Here is an 18,208-nt window from a genome sequence, read left to right on the forward strand (position 1 = left end):
TTTGGAATGGGAATATATTTTCTTGAGCAAAAATAAATAAATAAATAAATAAATAACAAGGTTAGGTGTTATGCTCTCCATAGAAAAAAACTTAACTTTATTAGGAACTCTTAGCCTCCAAACTAGAAATTCCTGCTCTACTACCTTGACCAACATTAGAACCAAAAATATTCAGACCAACATCTCTTGAATGGTGTAGACCAATCCAATAGCCACTACGAACTGAATATTGATCATTAGAAGTATAGTGCCATAGAACTTTGACGCATTGAGACGAAAGCGCAATATGGATGGATAAAATAGCTTCAACATCTTTAACCAAGAAATGCTTATACGTTGAATGTCCCAACAATCACCACTAATTAATTCACAAACATATTTGTTTAAAGGAACAGACGATGGAGAAATAGTTTGAAAAATGGTGGGAGTAGGCAACCATTTATCAAAATAAACAAAAATATTACTAGCGTCTCCTACTCTCCATATGATGCCTTGTTTAAGCAAGTCATTGCCCCATAAAATACTTTGCCAAATGTAAGAAGGTGATGATCCCAAATCAGAATGTAAGAAACTTCTATGAGGGAAGTATTTAGTCTTCAGAGCTTGACTAACCAAAGCATGAGGCTGTGTTAAAATTCTCCACGCCATCTGAGCAAGAAGATCTTGATTGAAAATTGTGAAATCACGAAAGCCAAGTCCCCCCCTCCTCCTTTGATCTGCAAAGAGATCAAGCTTTAAATCAAGCTTTTACCTTTTTACCCTAAACCCTAAACTAGAAATTCCTGCTACACTACCTTTTACCCTTAAATCAAACTTTAAATTACCTTTTTTCCAACAAGGGATTAGCTCGAATACAAGGGAATTTGGATGAAAATTTTGATTTGAATTGAAATTGGTAACATGTTTAGCCACACTAGTATTTTTTTTCCCCAAACAATAATATATATTTTATATAAAAACAACCACAATATTAGTAAGATTTGTTTTGCCACATTTCGCTTCTTCTTAAAATGAAAAAAATATTTTAAAAAAATTGTTTTGCCACATGAGTGACATTGATCTATAAAGTGATTAGTCATAACCATAGTCTAAAATATTGATAATATTGACGAAATGTTGAGGATATTATCATTTTTTCAGGTCAATGATATTTTGGAACGTATCCATACACATATCGTATAAATATTGATAATTTCTCTCACACTACAACAACATTTGGCCAAAATATCGCTATAATATCGATAATATCAAAAATATCGAGATGATGAAGACAATGAAGAATTTGAAGAGTTATTTACACTAACACTCCCTGAGGTTTCTTGTGTTTTCACAAAACCCCCCTAAAGAATCAAAAATTACACTAACACCCCCTGAGGTTTCAGTTTGTTTTCACAAAACCGCTTTTCATTGATTGTTTGTCCAAAAATTGAGGATTTCATTGAAATAAAACTTATGCAAATAACAAAATTAACCTCAATGAAGTATATGCAATCTAATCTCAAAGGTCAACTTTGTCATTTAGAGAATTTTTTTTGCATAAAATCATCAAAAATCAATGAAAAGGAGTTTTGTGAAAACAAATTAAAACCTCAGGGGGTGTTCTTGTAATTTTCAAAACCTCAAGGAGTTTTGTGAAAAAGCTGAAAACCTCAGGAGGTGTTAGTGTAAATAACTCAAATTTGAACCTTATAGGAATTTTATGTGGTACTAAGTCACTCATGTATCTTACTATGCAATGTATAAAATGTAAAATATTGTAGTAAATCATTATAAATAAATGATTGTGGTGTGTTTAATATCAACTTAAATAAGTTAAACCCATCATGTAATGCAATTCCTTCTAATTTTTTGTGATAAAGTAATAGATAATTGACTAAATAAACATCCTCCAAAGTTTCAAGAAAAAATTCCAAGTTTTTCTTATAATTTTCGTGATTTTTATTCAATTTATATTGATAATATCCTGATATAAGTCCATTATTCCTTGCATCATAGGTGTTGCTGCGTCTTGAAATCCGCCATTATGACTAACCTTTTTCAAAGGTGTTTTAAAAACTCTAAGAAGACTGTAGACCCCAGGCGGATTGGTTCAGTGGTTTTTCATCAAAATTTCCGTATTTTTAGACTACCGATATTTCTGAAACCATTGATATTTTAGACCCTTGTCCTAACATAAAGAATTTGGATGAAATATTTGATTTGATTTGGGTTCAGCTTGATACCATGTTCAACCACAGTAGCATTTTTAAAAGTTATTTCACCGGTTGGGTAACATTGACATATAAATAATATGTATATTAAGTCACCAAAAAAAAATAAAAAAATTCTAAGTACTGTAAATAGTAAGTTGACTTTCTTGTGTTACAGTTTTACCCCAAAAGAGCTGGTTGGTTCGTAATAGTAGAGCAGTAGATGCAAACCAAAAAATAAAGTTGAAGAATGAAACAGCAAACGGGTAGGCAAAAACGAAATCTATCCAGGGACAGCCATCACTTTCTTTGGTCGTAAAGTGACATAAATATTCAGATGCGTGCTTGTCCTGTTACTATAATTGACAATTGACTGAAATGGAACCCTGAATCTTTTTTCCAATTAGCTTATATTAGTGAAGTGTATATGCTATAAATGACAATAACTTTCTTTATCTTTTATTTTACGATGCCTCATTTCGTGCGCAAGTTTAATGGGATTGTTGTTTGTGATTGGATTTAGATTGAATCGGCCCCTACAGAAATTCACCAGAGTCGTGAATTATATGTATTTCCCAATTTCAATTAGAAAATTATTTCATTGTTAGTTGCCTAACGACGACTAAAATAAAAAATAAAAAACACGAGCACAATCTAATTGAAAGTCCCCCTCTTCTGCTCTCTGCCATATTATTGATATTCAGATATTCAGAGGGCGAGAGCGAGAGAGAAAGAGACAAAAAGAAGAGAGGGTTTTTGGTGTTCGGAGTGAGGTTGAGTTTGAGATGGAGAGCAGCGCCGTCCTTGGAGGTCTTCAGCCAAATTTCCCACTTTGCCCCTCCCGCAATCCTTCTTCCACTCCTCTCCTCCACCCCTTCTCCACCTCCCATTCCTCTCCTTCTCTCTCTGTCAAGGTACAACCCGTCATCCCACCCATTAATCTCAAATATGAATGCTTCTTTTTTCTTTTTTGGATTTTTATTTGATGTTTTATCTTAATTTTGAAACTGGGTTCTGTCCACTGTTTCTTTGCAGCTCCAAAAGCAGCTTCCTTTGGCTTCTTATCAAGCAGCCTCTCCCTCTCCCTTTCGTCGATATTCCACATTGTCTAATACTTTTGTGTAAAGCCTCTTCATTCTTTTTGGGTTTCTTTTAAATCTTCTTGTTGTTATTATTATCTTCATTATTTCTCTTGTACGCTCAGGAAATTGTGAATTTCATTGATTATAAACACATTGTTTGCTTTGATTCTTTTGTTTAATCAAACTATTCATTAGTTCTCCTAGTTTCAGATCACCATTTGTTGTTGTCGTTGTTGTCGTTGTTGTTGTTGTTGTTTTTGTTTTCTTAGTTTTGTTATGTGATTTGGTTTTGTGCATTGACATGCCTTTGTTGGGTTCAGCAATGAAACAAGTGAATTAGCTGACATAGAATGGGACAGCCTCGGCTTTGCGTTTCTTGCTACTGATTATATGTACGTCATGAAATGTGCCCAAGGTGAAAACTTTTCTAAAGGTGAATTACAGCGTTTTGGGAACATTGAATTGAGCCCCTCAGCTGGAGTCTTGAACTATGGGCAGGTTCAATATTTAAGTCTTTATCTCCAGTTCCATTTCATTTAACATGAGAATTGCTTGTGTGTGTGTGTGTGTGTGCTTTTCTGGACTAATATTGGATTCTGAGATATGTGGGTTCTGAAAGGTATTATCATGGAGGTAGATCCCAAAACCTTGATAAATGAAACCTTGATAAATGAAGTTTAAATGAAGTAAAAGTTTGAGAATGATATATTTGAATTAAGTAATATGATTACTTGGATAAAAGTCTATCCCAGTTTACTCTTTCTTTTGTTTGGCGCTTTAGGGATTATTTGAAGGTATGAAAGCCTACAGGAAACAAGATGGTAATATACTCTTGTTTCGTCCTGAGGAAAATGCATTGCGGATGAGGTTGGGTGCAGAGCGAATGTGTATGCCATCACCATCTGTCGAACAGTTTGTGGAAGCTGTAAAGGCTACTGTTTTAGCAAATAAACGTTGGGTAATTTACAACCATGATTCAGTAGTAAGATATTTTCTTTGTGAATGTTAGCATGTGTAATATTACTAGTGAGTTGTCAATCTCTCGTTTCAGGTTCCCCCTCCAGGCAAAGGTTCCCTGTATATCAGGCCATTGCTAATGGGAAGTGGTGCTGTTCTTGGTCTGGCACCTGCTCCTGAGTACACATTTCTGATTTATGTTTCACCCGTTGGAAACTATTTTAAGGTTTGTTTTCGTACTTCCATATTTCTACAAAATGTGAATTTTCTCTTTAAAATTTATTTTCAATAACTTTATTCTATTTATTTTTGTTATGCCAGGTTTATTATGGTCACTTTGTTTTTAAACTTAAGGCAGTTTTAAGTAATTCAGTAACTCATGCTTCAATTCAATTTTGGACCCATGTTGGAATTTCTCACTTCAATAAATATTGCCCATTTTAATTGTGCAATTTTATTAATTTACCAGTTTTGATGCTTGTTTCAAATGTTTTACTGACTCATAGTCATAGTCATGAATGTTATAATTTACATGCACAGTTTTATCTTCCTTTTTGGTGCCTGAATGTATAATTCAACTAAATACTGCAGCACTTTGTTCTTTTTTTCTTTTATCTTTTTGTCATTTGAGTGTGCAGATTTGTTTCATTGCGATTTCCTTTTTTGGGTTCTACACGTTTGTGATATTTTTGTCTCCTTTTAGCTAGTGTAGGTGCATTTCTGGTGACAGTCATTCAATGTCTTATATTTGTATATCTGGTGGCAGGAAGGTGTTGCACCGATAAATTTGATTGTTGAGCATGAATTGCATCGTGCTACTCCTGGTGGCACTGGAGGTGTTAAGACTATAGGGAATTATGCTGCGGTAAGCTAGTGTTCCTCTTCTTGTTTAGTTCTTATTTACCTGAATTTCGCCAAATTCTTTTTTGGAAAACTCTTGCTTTTCTGCTCCCCTAAACTATTGTCTAGCTCTACTTTCTTAGTGTAAAGTTATGAAACTGCAAACTTATATTTTTTTTCCTCTGCATATGGTTCAAAAAATTTTCATACATCAAGAACTAAAAGCAACATTTCTTTATTTAGTTTTATAGATATTTATAGCATAGTGGTCAAATATGGTTTCACACTCTCTTTAATGTGAGGCTCTGGCCGTGTTCATTGATGGGCTTATAATTTATAAACATCAAATATTTATTTCTTTAGTAAGTTTAAGTTGTGCAAAGTCAATGATTGAAAAAAGTCTTGTCCTAAGCATTTTCCTGTGGTTAAATTAGTGCTTCTTGGTGTTTTGTTGTTCTACTTTATTAAGCTTAGATTATAGTATGTAGCTGTTGTTGTGTTAATCTTTTAACATCAAAACATTTATGTTTAGGTTCTGAAGGCTCAGTCTGCTGCAAAAGCAAAAGGCTATTCTGATGTTCTATACCTTGATTGTGTTCACAAAAGATATCTAGAGGAGGTTTCCTCATGCAACATTTTTGTTGTGAAGGTATTGCGACTGGAATTCACCGTGTTTATTATTATTTAAATTCAGTATATCATTATTGATTGGTGGTGGGAAGGGCAGGACATTTAGATGATAACTGCTTATGTACAGAATTATAGGATCCTGTGATATGTCTTTCTCTACATTGTTGCCATTTAATTCTAGATTTGAATGCCTAGATCCTTTTGGAAGAACCATGCTTTCTCAATATTCTATGATTTCATGGTATTTTGAGTTCACAGAGTGGCATGCCAAAATCATCCACCTGCACTTGCTATGATCTGGAATGGGATCACCATTCCACTACTTGAGAAAATGCAGCATTTTCCAAACCAACACTCTTTTGAAGCACCTTATTTTGATGCCCTTTTAGTTACATCTGTCACTGACATTGGCACTTATGGACCTGCCATTATTATGCTACCAACATGAAAGCATGGCTACTGCCGCTGGCATGAAAGACATCTAACATTTACCATTTATTGCTACTTGGCATGTCGAATAACCTTTAGCACTGAAATCCACTTTTAGCATTGCAACCTTTCATCAATACCGTAACGTAACAACAAATGCTCTAGCATTTCGTCATTTCTGTGTTTGATATAATTGAAGAAGCTTGTACCCATTTAATTTCTGGAATAAATTAAATGGAGTCTAGTGCTTTCGATGACTGGCCTACTGCTTCTAAGATAATTATTTATGATTTTGTTTAACTATTGTATGATCTGTCTTGTTTGACCCTAAATTCAACTGCATTCTTTCACTGTAACTTAACATCTCGTGCAGCATAACCCCCCATATATCTGTCATGTCATATTCACTCTCAAGCATATATGTACTAAATTATGTCAATTTTTCTTGTGTTCTAGGATAATATTATCTCTACTCCTGAAATCAAAGGAACTATCTAACCTGGCCTACTGCTTCTAATATAATTATTTGTGATTTTGTTTAACTATTGTATGATCTGTCTTGTTTGACCCCAAATTCAACTGCATTCTTTCACTGTAACTTAACATATCGTGCAGCATAACCCCCCATATATCTGTCATGTCATATTCACTCTCAGGCATATATGTACTAAATTATGTCAATTTTTCTTGTGTTCTAGGATAATATTATCTCTACTCCTGAAATCAAAGGAACTATCTTACCTGGCATTACTCGAAAGAGTATAATTGATGTTGCTCGTAGCGAAGGATTCCAGGTATAATTGATGTTACTTATTGAAAGTAATTGCATGTGATTGTGGGGTTGGGGATGGGGGATGGTGTTTCCTTAGTTGTTCTGCTGCTATTAACCTTGTCCTTGCTTCTTGTTTACTAGATAGTGAAAGGTGTACTGTTCTAGTCTTTAAAATAAATAAAAAAGTTTGTTTGCATTGATTCTTCAGTATGCAATGTGTATTACAACGTTTTCTGCAGTAGCTTAAATGTGTTATTGAGTAACTTCATTTCCCAACCCCAATCTAATAATGTGCAGGTTGAGGAGCGCCAAGTGGCAGTTGATGAATTACTAGATGCTGATGAAGTCTTTTGTACGGGAACAGCGGTGGTTGTATCACCTGTTGGCAGCATCACTTATCATGGGAAAAGGTAAATTTTCTATGTCTAGTGAATGTGTCGAAGAGTGTTTTTCTGTTCTCTTTTTTAGTCTGAAAGCAAGTTTTTCTTTGTGCTCCAACAAGATGGGAAAAGGTTTCCAGTATTAAAATTTTTTATCTCAATATGGGGAAATAAAGTTGTCTTCTTCGGCCTTTCCTTGTTTGCGAGGGGAGAAAACAATCTGCCAAGGGGTGAAAATGCATTTTTCAATTTAAAATGGCTCACATATATAGCTATTATGGTGCAAGCTAAATGCCATTTATTGCATCGCAATAGATGTCTCTTATTCATAATGTGAAGCTCTCTTGCTTATAGATATAGGGCCTCCCGCATTCAACTGAGTTGAGTGGATACCAGATTCGAAGAAAAAATAATCATCTTTGGTTTGTGCAGGGTGTCTTATGGAGAGGGCGGGTTTGGAGCTGTGTCGGAAAAGCTCTACTCTGTGCTTACCAGACTACAGATGGGCCTCACACAGGACAAGATGGATTGGACTGTTGAGGTAAGGCAAAAAACATACTGAAGTGAAAATCCGAGTTTTACACCCCCGCTGCAGGTGATGCAAATCACTATCAATCCTTTGGTAGACTGCTGGTTATTTCTTGTTTACCTTGTTTGTTTTACTATTTCCCTCTGTTTGTAGATAGTCCGTTCTTGAACTGCGATTTGGCATTTTCGTTCAGATTTCTTATTAATTAACATTTCTCATATGCTCTACCTCAGTAGCTACTTATTAGATTCAATGGTATTATAAATATTTAGTTCTATTTTAAATATGGGCCAATATCATAAGCCCACGAGCATTTTTCCATAACGTACCATATAAATCACATCTCAAAATCCATTTTAGATTGGTTACTTCCTCAACCTAAAAGCAACCACTACCATTCAAATCCATATGTTTCTGTTGGGTCAGATAACACTCTTTACTTTAAAACCATCGAAATCATCTGCTTTGGTTGGAAGTTTTCATGCACTTAAAATGGATCTACACATTGCTTAACTTTTAATCTAATTAGTGATCCGCATAACTGAGGTTAATAGATCATCTTAGATCGGCTTATCCCACGGCTATTTATAATTAAATTAGTGCACTGCAGATTCTGATTCAAAGAACATCCCATTCTGCCATGGTTCTCATTCTCTAAAAATCAAGAAGAAACTGAGATTATTTCTTTGTATCAAAGGATTATCCGTGATTAAATTAGTGCAGCATACCATTAGACTTCGTCGTCTAATGGCACTTTTCGGGGAGTCCTTGACAAGCACCATCTCTCGGTTTCTTTTCAACTTGAGCAGAGCAATAAGCTATTTGTCGCTTTTGAAAGAGTCAAATTGCTTTCTAGTGCATTGAAAATTTGAGCCCCCCAAGACCTAAACACAATCTCGGGGAGTATCAAGTATGCAAAGCCAATAGCCTGATATGAAAGCGGCGCCATTACCACTTAACTTTCAAAAGTAAATGTTAAAATATATTCAAAATTTATCTGCATCTTTGTCTTATCTATGTTTTAAATTCCTCTGCACTTCCTTTCTCCTCCTCCAAAAAGCTATAGACTTGAAAAAGCACAATGAGCAAGGAAGAAACCGCGTTGCTGACTTCCTTTTTAATGGAAAGCAAAGCAAAAGTTGAGCTGATGATCATAGAAAAAAGGTTCAGTTGCTTTCTTCTTAGAAAGATTTTGTAGCAGTCAATTATGGGAATGCTTTCCCTCCTTTGTCACGAACTACTCACAGAGCATTTGACATCTGTCACAATTGGTCATTACCATTGTTGAGGAAAATTATTGGAGATACACACACAACTATCACATGGATCGTCGTTTCATGTAATGAATAGGAAATACACAATAAATAATTTCTCTTGTGATTACATACTTTTTTTTCTTTATCTTTTCGATGAATTGATAAGAGTGTAGATTAATTCTTATTTAAAGTAGAGTGGAAATTTTTTTAAAAAAAATTAACGTGACTCGTTGATTACGTAATACAAAGAGTAATTTAACTTTTATCATAATATTTTTGTACTTAGAAAAATTCCAATATAAAACGTTTGAATTTACAGCTTGATCCATACTTACCTCATTGTCACGAAACTACATGCAGGGATTATGTTCATACTTGTTTTAAAATTATAAAATCCTTGAATACAAAGTTAAACTTCCAGAATTCCATTTTTTTCTGGTTAAAATTATAAAAATCCTACATGTAGGGCTAAATTTGCAGGGTCAACTGACAATAAATGTAGTCAAGACTGTTGGTCTCCAGAATCTAGGGTGTTTCTAGATCCTATTATCAAATTTAAGGATTTTAAGCTTCTAGATGTTGCTAGCATTCCACATCATATTTTCGTTCTTTCTTCGAAGACACTTGTTTTCTTTATTTTACACTTGTCAAGCATGGTTTTATTATAAGGAAAGAAATATGATTATTTTCAGTGGACTATAATAGACAATACTTAAAGAATCAACATAGACGAGGAAAAACAGATTATTTTATAATTTGTTCTCTGACTAAATTGACATTCTCCTGTATATATAATACATGGTTCAAAACTTCAGACGTTGTGCAGCATTATAATTCTCCCTCCTTGTCCAATTTCCAATGGTGGGAAATTTCCAGTCACTTGCATATTGAAAGCAAATTCTGGTTAAAATCTTGAAAGGACTACGCCAGATAACAATTTCAAAGCAATAAAACGATGAATAGAAAATCCCTTTCAAACAAGGTGCTTCTGAAGAAATATCTACTTCCTCAAATAACATCAGGCAAATGTTTCTTTAGAAAGTGTTTTATGACTTATGAACACTTTTAAATTTTTTTCCTAAACACAATTATGAACTTTTTGTTGTTGTTATGAAGCGCTTTCAACTTTTTCAGAATCACTTTCAAATAGTAATTAGTTAATAGGGTTAATCGTTTTATTAGTCCCTAAACTTAGACCCGATTTGCATTTGAATACCTCAATTTTTAAAATGGTTCTCGTGGTCCTTTAACTTCACTTTCGTTAGGATAAATGGTCTTGCCGTCAATTTTGTTAACTTTTTTGTTAAATGCATGGGCAAAATGGTATTTTTGTATCAAAATTGATTAAAATATGAATAAAAAAATTAAAAAAACTAAAAAATTAAAATTAAACTCTCCCTTTTCCCCTCTATCCCGATTTTTACTCCCCCAAAAATTTATTTATTTATGATTTTTTATCGTATTTTCTTTTATTGTTATTTTAAAGATATGATTTTTTATTCTTTTTTTTTGTTTTAATATAAAAATACAATTTTGCACCTGCATTTAACAGAAAAAATTGACAGAAGTAACGGTGGGATTAGTTGTGCAAATGAAACTAAAGTTAAAGAACCACATGAACTATTTTGGAAATTGAATTACTCAAATACAAATCGAGTCTAAATTTAGGAACTAATAAAATGATTAACCCTTAGTTAATACAACATCAACATTCTATAGAAGCTATAGCTCACATGAAGAACAGCTTTGTTTCCGCTAGTTAATCAAATGTACTTGTGTAATACAAATGGTTTGGTTAGAAAAATGCCTCGAGAAGAAAGTGGCCTTGAGCTGTGTTGCTTTGAAAACTGTCAGTCACAATAACTCTTTCACACCAAGAATAAGTCTTCGACTTGGATCACACACATAAAAGAGAAGAGAAAAGGTTTTCAAACAAACAAGAGAGAAAGAGGTAGGCCCGTTTACTTGGCCTACCAAGAAGACCATTTCCTTCTCTTCATTAAAAGTAGTGTACTTCCTTCAACCACACTTTATCACCAGCAACTTTTTTCTTCTTCTTTCTTCGTTAGGAACTTTATATATACTTTCATTTTTTGTTTTAAAACTTTATATACTTGTTCTGACCACAGAACATACGACAACAAAACCCAATTTTTAAAAAAAAATTCAAAAGACAAATCTAAGTTTTGTAAAAAATCAACAAGCAGCCTACCTTTGACTTTTTACCCTTTCATACTGGGTCAAGGCAGCCATTTTTTTCTTTTTTGGTGTTCATTTTTTCTTTTACTATGTGGTTTCCTTTGATTATAAGCTGGGCCTCTCATGCACGAGATTAAAGATAATTTAATAATTAAGGACTGTAGATTATAATAATAATCAGACCCCAAAAAGACAGGCAAGAAGGTCTAAGATCTGATGTAATACAAGTGACAGTGGGATTCCTCTATGGGATCACTGGCTGCTGACTGCTAATATAAACAAGCACTCTAGTCTCTTTTAAAGTCTTTAGCATAATTATATTTTGCCTTCGGGTCTAAAAAATGGCATGTGTCATTAGCATAATTGGTTACTTTACGATTGGTCCAGCAAATGTTATTTAAATTTTAAATAATTAAATCAAACTCTTGTTGTATCTTGTTTTTGGCATCTAAAAAAGCTATCCATTATTGCTGCAAAGTTTGTATCGATGGTGGATGCATCTGTCGTGTGTTTGAAGTTGTTGATGCAAAGAACAGTCCTCAGCCCGCATGGATAATCGTCAGTCATTAATTTATTATATAAATACATAGACGGTTGATAGTCACCCAAGTAACACGACTTCAAAATTATTAATTTATTATATAAATACATGGACGGTTGATAGTCGGCCACGTAACACTGCTTCAAAATCTTTCTGTAGGCCATGTCGCAGGTCAGATAATCCCCTTTGTCATATCATATCTTACTATCACATCACAGGTTTTGCTTTAATCTCACGGTAATGGTAATTTCGGGGTGATTTCTTCTTCTATTGGTGGTGATTCGGTCACCTACCATAACGAAAAACCTTCCAGTATATTCCACACAACAATAGTAGTATACCTCATGGCGCCTCTCGACTTCTAGATTTTTCAATCTATGTTGTCTATTTTTCAATCTATTTCAGAGTATGACAAGTCAAAATTATTTGATCTCTTAGTACTTCAAAATTATTTGATATCTTCAAAGTTCATAGGACAATATACTAGAGGGATTATTCACCTTTTCTAACTGCCTTAGCGTACACATTTGTCTGTCGATATATTATTAGCAGCTGGTCACAATAATTGATGTTATAAAGTACATCCAAGGACGGAGTTATAAATTTTTATATGACAGGGCTATAATTTTGATTTTCTATCTATTATATATGGATAGTTGAGTGACTTTGTATAAGGAGTTGTTTGAGTGCACTGAATCAATTCTTACAGTGATATAATGCAATGAATTTCTTAACAATTAGCACCAAATTGATGTATTTTCAAAAACTTGCATTAGGTTAAATCCCACCCAATTTAAGGGTGGCTCCACCCTCCGTCCTCCTCGACTACATATCAACACATTATGTGGTCAGCTAAGATAATGAGATCAAATCACATGGGATGAATCACATGATTATTAACACATTAATGTGAGATGATTCACGGATCAATTCTTATATTATTGTGACAATAACAATTCGATCTAATGACACTCAATCTCAATTTTGTTGGAGGAAGTCATGCAGGGTAGTTGAATGAAAAAAATAAATCTTTATTACTTTATATATGTACTCACAATATGAAATGCAAGAAGCTCAAAATGAATGTAATCGAATCCGAGGATGTGAGGACGTCCTGTAGTCGAATCCGAGGATGAAGACTGTATCCCTTACCCAATTTTCTTTTCATCTTAGAGTATTAATTTCTTGCCTTCCTATGTTTTTGTTTTTGTTTGCCTTTCTATGTTATCCAGGTGAAGAAAATACATAATAATTGATAAGGAGTTGGGCCTTTTCAAGTGAATAAAATCTGCTTTTGGTGGTTTGTTCCTATATTAGCTGGAGGACTCATTTTTAAGAAAAGTTAAAAACAGTCTGTTATTGCTTCATCCACTAGGGAGGCTGACTTTGTGGTGTGCTTATTCACAAAATATTTTCCCTAAATTCCTCAAAACTCTCTTGATATTTTCATCGAAAACCAACCCCAACGACTCCAAAATCCGAGAAAATAAAAGAACAAAAAACCAGAGGGTTAAGACTTTTGAAGGGGTCATTTCATTAAACCATATTATATATAAACCATGAAGCCTGGTTAATTATATATAGTTCCTTTTATTTATTTATTTTACCCTTGGTTGTATGTTTTCTTCGTCCTTGGTTGGTGGAATGAAAGTTTCTTATTTGATAAAAAAGAAAAAAGAAAAAAGAAAAAAAAAGACTAGCTAGGTAACTGTCAAGCTCTTTAATTATATAAAAAATAATAATAATTTAAACCTATCCTAAGACTAGGCCTCTCATAAAAAAAGAAAAAAAAAAAAAAAAAAAATCCTGACTAGGCCCTTTTGAGTTATGATCAAGATGAATGGTTCTCCTCATTGAAGGCATAACTGATGAGGAAGGAACCATTCATAGTCATAAACCAGAGGAAGAGTTCAAACCAAGCTGATGTTTGATTTGTTTGCTTCAACTCTTGAAACCTTCTAGAGTTGCGTCACTTATTTCTTCAACATCATCACCATCCACTATGTTATGTTCCACAAAGAGAGAGAGAGAGAGTCAAGGTGGATGGCGGACATAGTGTGTGTTTTAGAGAGAGAGAGAGAGAGAGAAAGAGAGAAGAGAGATATTCTGGAGTGAGAAAGACAATGAGATAAAACCCTGGTCTCCTGTTCTGGCATTTCCAATTTCTCTAATATTCTATACGTAAAGGCTCATCCTTTTTTTCTCCAATTCACCTTTTTGAAATTCTGTGACCCTTTCCATGCCCCTCTCCCTCTTTTCTCCAGCTATTATACTCTCTCTCTCTCTCTCTCTCTCTCTCTCTCTCTCTCTTGCATATATTATATTATATTAATTAACATTATCATTATCTTTATCAAATCATCATCAAGTGGAAGCAGCTGATATATACTTATATAGAGCTAGCTTAGTACCTGAACCTGCCTTCACATCACAACATAACCCAGATCACAAAAAGCCAAAGCCAAAGCCCAAGCCATGGGGAGAGCTCCTTGCTGTGACAAAGCCAATGTCAAGAAAGGTCCCTGGTCACCTGAGGAAGATGCCACCCTCAAGGCTTACATTGAGAAGCATGGCACCGGCGGCAACTGGATTGCCTTGCCCCAGAAGATAGGTCAGTATAGTTCATTGAAATCGTCCTCTCAAATCAGTTAACAGGATTAATAATAAACTTTCTTTTTAGCTGATCATCTGATCATTATGATTAATATTGTGCCGCTCTCATGATCAGGCCTTAAAAGGTGTGGCAAAAGCTGTCGCCTTAGATGGTTGAACTATCTCCGGCCGAATATCAAGCATGGAGGTTTTTCAGAGGAAGAAGACAATATCATCTGCAGCCTCTATATAAGTATTGGAAGCAGGTATATATATATTATAAAATTTCAAGCCTATATCCTAATTTAATTTCTTTCTCATGCTCTTAATTTTAAGTACCTTTTCTGTATATAGGTGGTCTATAATTGCAGCCCAGTTACCAGGGCGAACTGACAACGACATTAAGAACTACTGGAACACAAGACTGAAGAAAAAGCTCTTGGGCAAGCAGCGCAAGCAACAACAGGCTCAGCAGAGCCGCCGTGCCGCCAGCAGCCTAAAGCAAGAGATGATTAAAAGATCAGAAAGCGCTGCAAATTTTGCTAACCTTCCAGTTGGGTTTGTGAACCAAAATCCTTACTGGGCTCCAGAGCTACCAGTGGCAGTGCCCATGGTGAATTATCAAACACATGAGCCTCAACTCATCAAGGACCAGGCTTCCATTAAGAACATGCTCATCAAACTTGGAGGAAGATTTTCAGCTGACAATACTACCACTACAACCACCAACACAAATTTTCTGTACCCTGTTGACATTTCCTCCAGCTCCTCATCAGATCATCAATTCTATCAGAACCCCATTGATGTGCTTACTTGTACTTCAGCACCCAACAACAATATTTATGCTGCTGATCATTTTGCAAGCACACACTATGATGCTAATAATAATGGTGGGGGTTCAAGTAGTCCAACCATGTTCCAGGGCCTTGATGATCACAACAACAATCTACAGGCTGATCATCATCTGAGTGAATTGGTGGTTTATGGCAACGACTTTCCTCATCAGCATCAGCAATTGGATGGCTTCTATCAAGCGGCCGAGACGCTGAACAACGGTAGCACTGGAACTAGTACTACTTCTGCAGAGAGTGAAATTAGTTGGGGAGACATTAACTCCCTGGTTTATAGTACTCAGATGGTTTCAGACTATGAAACCTGCCAACAAAGAATTCCCACAGTTCATTCTGTCTTTGCAGAGTCAACCTACTTTGGCCTCAAATGACACCAATGTACATGGCAACTGGGGTTGGAGGGTTGTAAATGAATTTGGACCACAAGGGATTTGGTGTCTCAATTTCAGAAAAAAGGCTAGCCATATTGAACTGAGTAGGATTTGTTTGCTTTTCAGTCAGACTTTGATCAAGTTGACCATCTCTTTATTTCTCATTTCTTTGATTTATAATTAATTAACAACTTTAATTTCTCTCTAATATGTTAGCTTGGCTGAAGTATCAAATTCAAATTACTTGTGATTTATGTTGATTGTATTGAGCTTTAACTTAGGATTTTGAAGTCTTAAAAGTTTTACTTGTGGTCTTCTGCACCTGCATGGGTCCAAATGTGTTGGCACTGAGTGCAGTTGGGATATTTATTCTATTGACTAGTCTGATCTTCAGGTGCAGTTTGAGCAACCTTACGGTTTTATTTCTTAGTTACAACTTTTACTAGGTAAAAAAGTACTTCCAATCAACTCACATGGGTTGAATTTCATGTGGAAGAAAGTACATCCGAACCCTCCATGGTAGTGCTATGACGTTTTGGCCATAACTGGCTAGGCTCTAGCATACAGGGAATCAGAATGTGGCTGCATTCCTTTATAGTTTTCCTCATGTCTTCAATGACAACAAGAGCTGTGAAAACACATTTTCTAGTCCGTGATATCTGTAGTTCCAACTAGAAAGTGGAAATAGCAATTTCCAATGCGACGGCTGATCATAGCAAAACATTTTTCACACATTTTTTTTTTTCTTCTGTTATTTATCCTCAGCTTTAGTACTGTTCATGATCATATACTTGTTTGCGATAAATATATGCCTTGTTAATTCGTGGACTACATATTTTTCCTTATTAACAATCGGGGAGGGTTGTGACTATTCCAATTTCAGGAAGAGAAATACGCACTAGATTAAGTGTTAGTTGGTAGCTCAGTACAGTTAGAACTCCATTAGGATTAATATCATGTTAATAGTAGACCTGTTATTTGTGCCCAAATATCTATGAATCCACCTTTCTTTTACCCGCACACACTTCTCAAGACACAAGCTCTCTCAGTACACTAGAGCGATCCATTGTAAATATATGTCCATGAAATAGTGCCAAGCACTTTTATAACTATCCATATGCAAATAAGAGCATGCAGCATCCTATATCGCCTTTAGCCTAAAGTAATGTGATTTCTTACGCAGAACGTTTGTCCATGCATATAATTATAATTAGCAAATGGGATTGAAGACAATATGCAATCATGCAAGGAAAGTAAACTAAAGCATACATGTCTCTAATAAGAAGGACGTAAGTTCATGTAGAGAGGATGTCAAAAAGTGCCACAACACAGTAGTTTTGTGGAGACAGATCGATAGAGAAATGATATCAGGCATGTCTTATATGCTCCACAAGTCAAAAGGAGATAAACAAGTTCGCACTAACAAAGTTAATCAAGATTGACCAAGTCATGAACAGCTGGCCTAAGCATAAGTCAAGCTCACATTGTGTTTACTCAGTCAATCACTAATCTTCTCAAATCCCGATATCATTGGTAGCTGCTACTCACACTCCCATACCCTGCTTCTGCACTTCATAATTAGTATTTTAGGCTGCGTTCAAACGTGAGCTTTTTCAATCAAGTGTTTTGGCCATTGTTACGGTATACTAGGATTGAAATTTGAAATTAGGCTCATAAAGACGGACTTGCACTCAACTCCAATCGGTCCAAACTGAACTATACTTAAGGATCTATAATATTTTGTTGACATTAACATATTTGAAGTGCAAATAATGTTGCTCTATTTATGGTTTCAAAGCAAATGCTCCAATAGTAGCAAAATTTTCCCTTTTTTATATTCCATTTCGAACATGATTGATTATTTTAGGGTGTAGGACTACCTTAGGCGTTACTGTTCTGATCTAAATGAAATATGTGTGCTGATCAATCAGAAAAAGGAAAATTTACACTACCGGCGGCATCAGAATGAAATCTGAACGTGTCCGATGGAAGAGCAACAAAGGAGAAATTAAATAGGAACTGTTGTAATTTTGAAATTCTTTAATTTAGTTGAATTTTTCTGGATAATGACTCTGGTGGATTTCGATCACGAGTATTTGATTTACATAGTCAACAAAGTGCCACCCCTCTCTCATGTTTGTTGATCACAATTCCGATTCGGGTTTCATCACCTTTTGATCCCATATCAGTGGATGCCTAAGCCATGATGTCATGCAAAGTTCTTTTCTTGTGAGGCACGTCCTTAGATTGTTAGAGCAGTCAATGCTCAAAGGACGGTTGTTGGGTTGGTCATATACAAATTATTGAAACATGAAAATTCAAGATTAAAAAAGATATTGCACATTTAAGAGTTTTTTTCTTCTTTGCAATTTAAGTTTCATACATCTTTAAATATTAAAAGAAGAAATATCACTAGACCGACGAACAGTCAGTTGGCGTACACAACAGTTAACCTTGATTTCTTAAATTTCTTTTGTGACAAAATAAGAGATTAGATTTGGGACCTACAAGCTATCTGTGCAGGTCATTTCGCGCTATATATGGTTGTAATGCAATGTTGTTGATGGCAACAAGAAAAACATGACTCTTG

At 34.9% G+C, this 18,208-nt stretch overlaps 2 protein-coding genes across 2 annotated transcripts; both read left to right on the forward strand.

Moving 5' to 3' along the window:
- Window positions 1-2,700: 2,700 nt before the first annotated feature.
- On the forward strand, window positions 2,701-8,092 carry LOC117631131 (branched-chain amino acid aminotransferase 2, chloroplastic-like). The gene is made up of 10 exons (XM_034364102.1): window positions 2,701-3,103; window positions 3,225-3,310; window positions 3,592-3,769; window positions 4,053-4,229; window positions 4,323-4,454; window positions 4,995-5,093; window positions 5,601-5,717; window positions 6,826-6,921; window positions 7,197-7,309; window positions 7,712-8,092. Exons 1-10 carry the CDS (start codon window positions 2,975-2,977, stop codon window positions 7,839-7,841), a joined length of 1,257 nt encoding a protein of 418 aa, XP_034219993.1. The 5' UTR covers window positions 2,701-2,974; the 3' UTR covers window positions 7,842-8,092.
- A 6,187-nt stretch (window positions 8,093-14,279) lies between these two features.
- LOC117632097 (transcription factor RAX3-like) lies at window positions 14,280-15,759 on the forward strand. The gene is made up of 3 exons (XM_034365496.1): window positions 14,280-14,415; window positions 14,533-14,662; window positions 14,751-15,759. The coding sequence occupies exons 1-3, from the start codon at window positions 14,280-14,282 to the stop codon at window positions 15,616-15,618; spliced, it is 1,134 nt and encodes a 377-aa protein (XP_034221387.1). The 3' UTR covers window positions 15,619-15,759.
- Window positions 15,760-18,208: the final 2,449 nt, after the last annotated feature.

Source organism: Prunus dulcis, chromosome 6, assembly GCF_902201215.1.
Source record: "Prunus dulcis chromosome 6, ALMONDv2, whole genome shotgun sequence".
Classification (NCBI taxonomy): Eukaryota; Viridiplantae; Streptophyta; class Magnoliopsida; order Rosales; family Rosaceae; genus Prunus; species Prunus dulcis.

What these genes read in the sequence shown, in the direction of transcription:
- LOC117631131 (XM_034364102.1), top strand. Translation starts at nt 2,975, where the DNA reads ATGGAGAGCAGCGCCGTCCTTGGAGGTCTTCAGCCAAATTTCCCACTT. An exon ending in TTTTAGCAAATAAACGTTGG is followed by an intron (nt 4,230 to 4,322) that starts GTAATTTACAAC and finishes CTCTCGTTTCAG; the next exon opens with GTTCCCCCTCCAGGCAAAGG. An exon ending in CCGTTGGAAACTATTTTAAG is followed by an intron (nt 4,455 to 4,994) that starts GTTTGTTTTCGT and finishes ATCTGGTGGCAG; the next exon opens with GAAGGTGTTGCACCGATAAA.
- LOC117632097 (XM_034365496.1), top strand. Translation starts at nt 14,280, where the DNA reads ATGGGGAGAGCTCCTTGCTGTGACAAAGCCAATGTCAAGAAAGGTCCC. An exon ending in TGCCTTGCCCCAGAAGATAG is followed by an intron (nt 14,416 to 14,532) that starts GTCAGTATAGTT and finishes TCTCATGATCAG; the next exon opens with GCCTTAAAAGGTGTGGCAAA. An exon ending in TATATAAGTATTGGAAGCAG is followed by an intron (nt 14,663 to 14,750) that starts GTATATATATAT and finishes TTCTGTATATAG; the next exon opens with GTGGTCTATAATTGCAGCCC.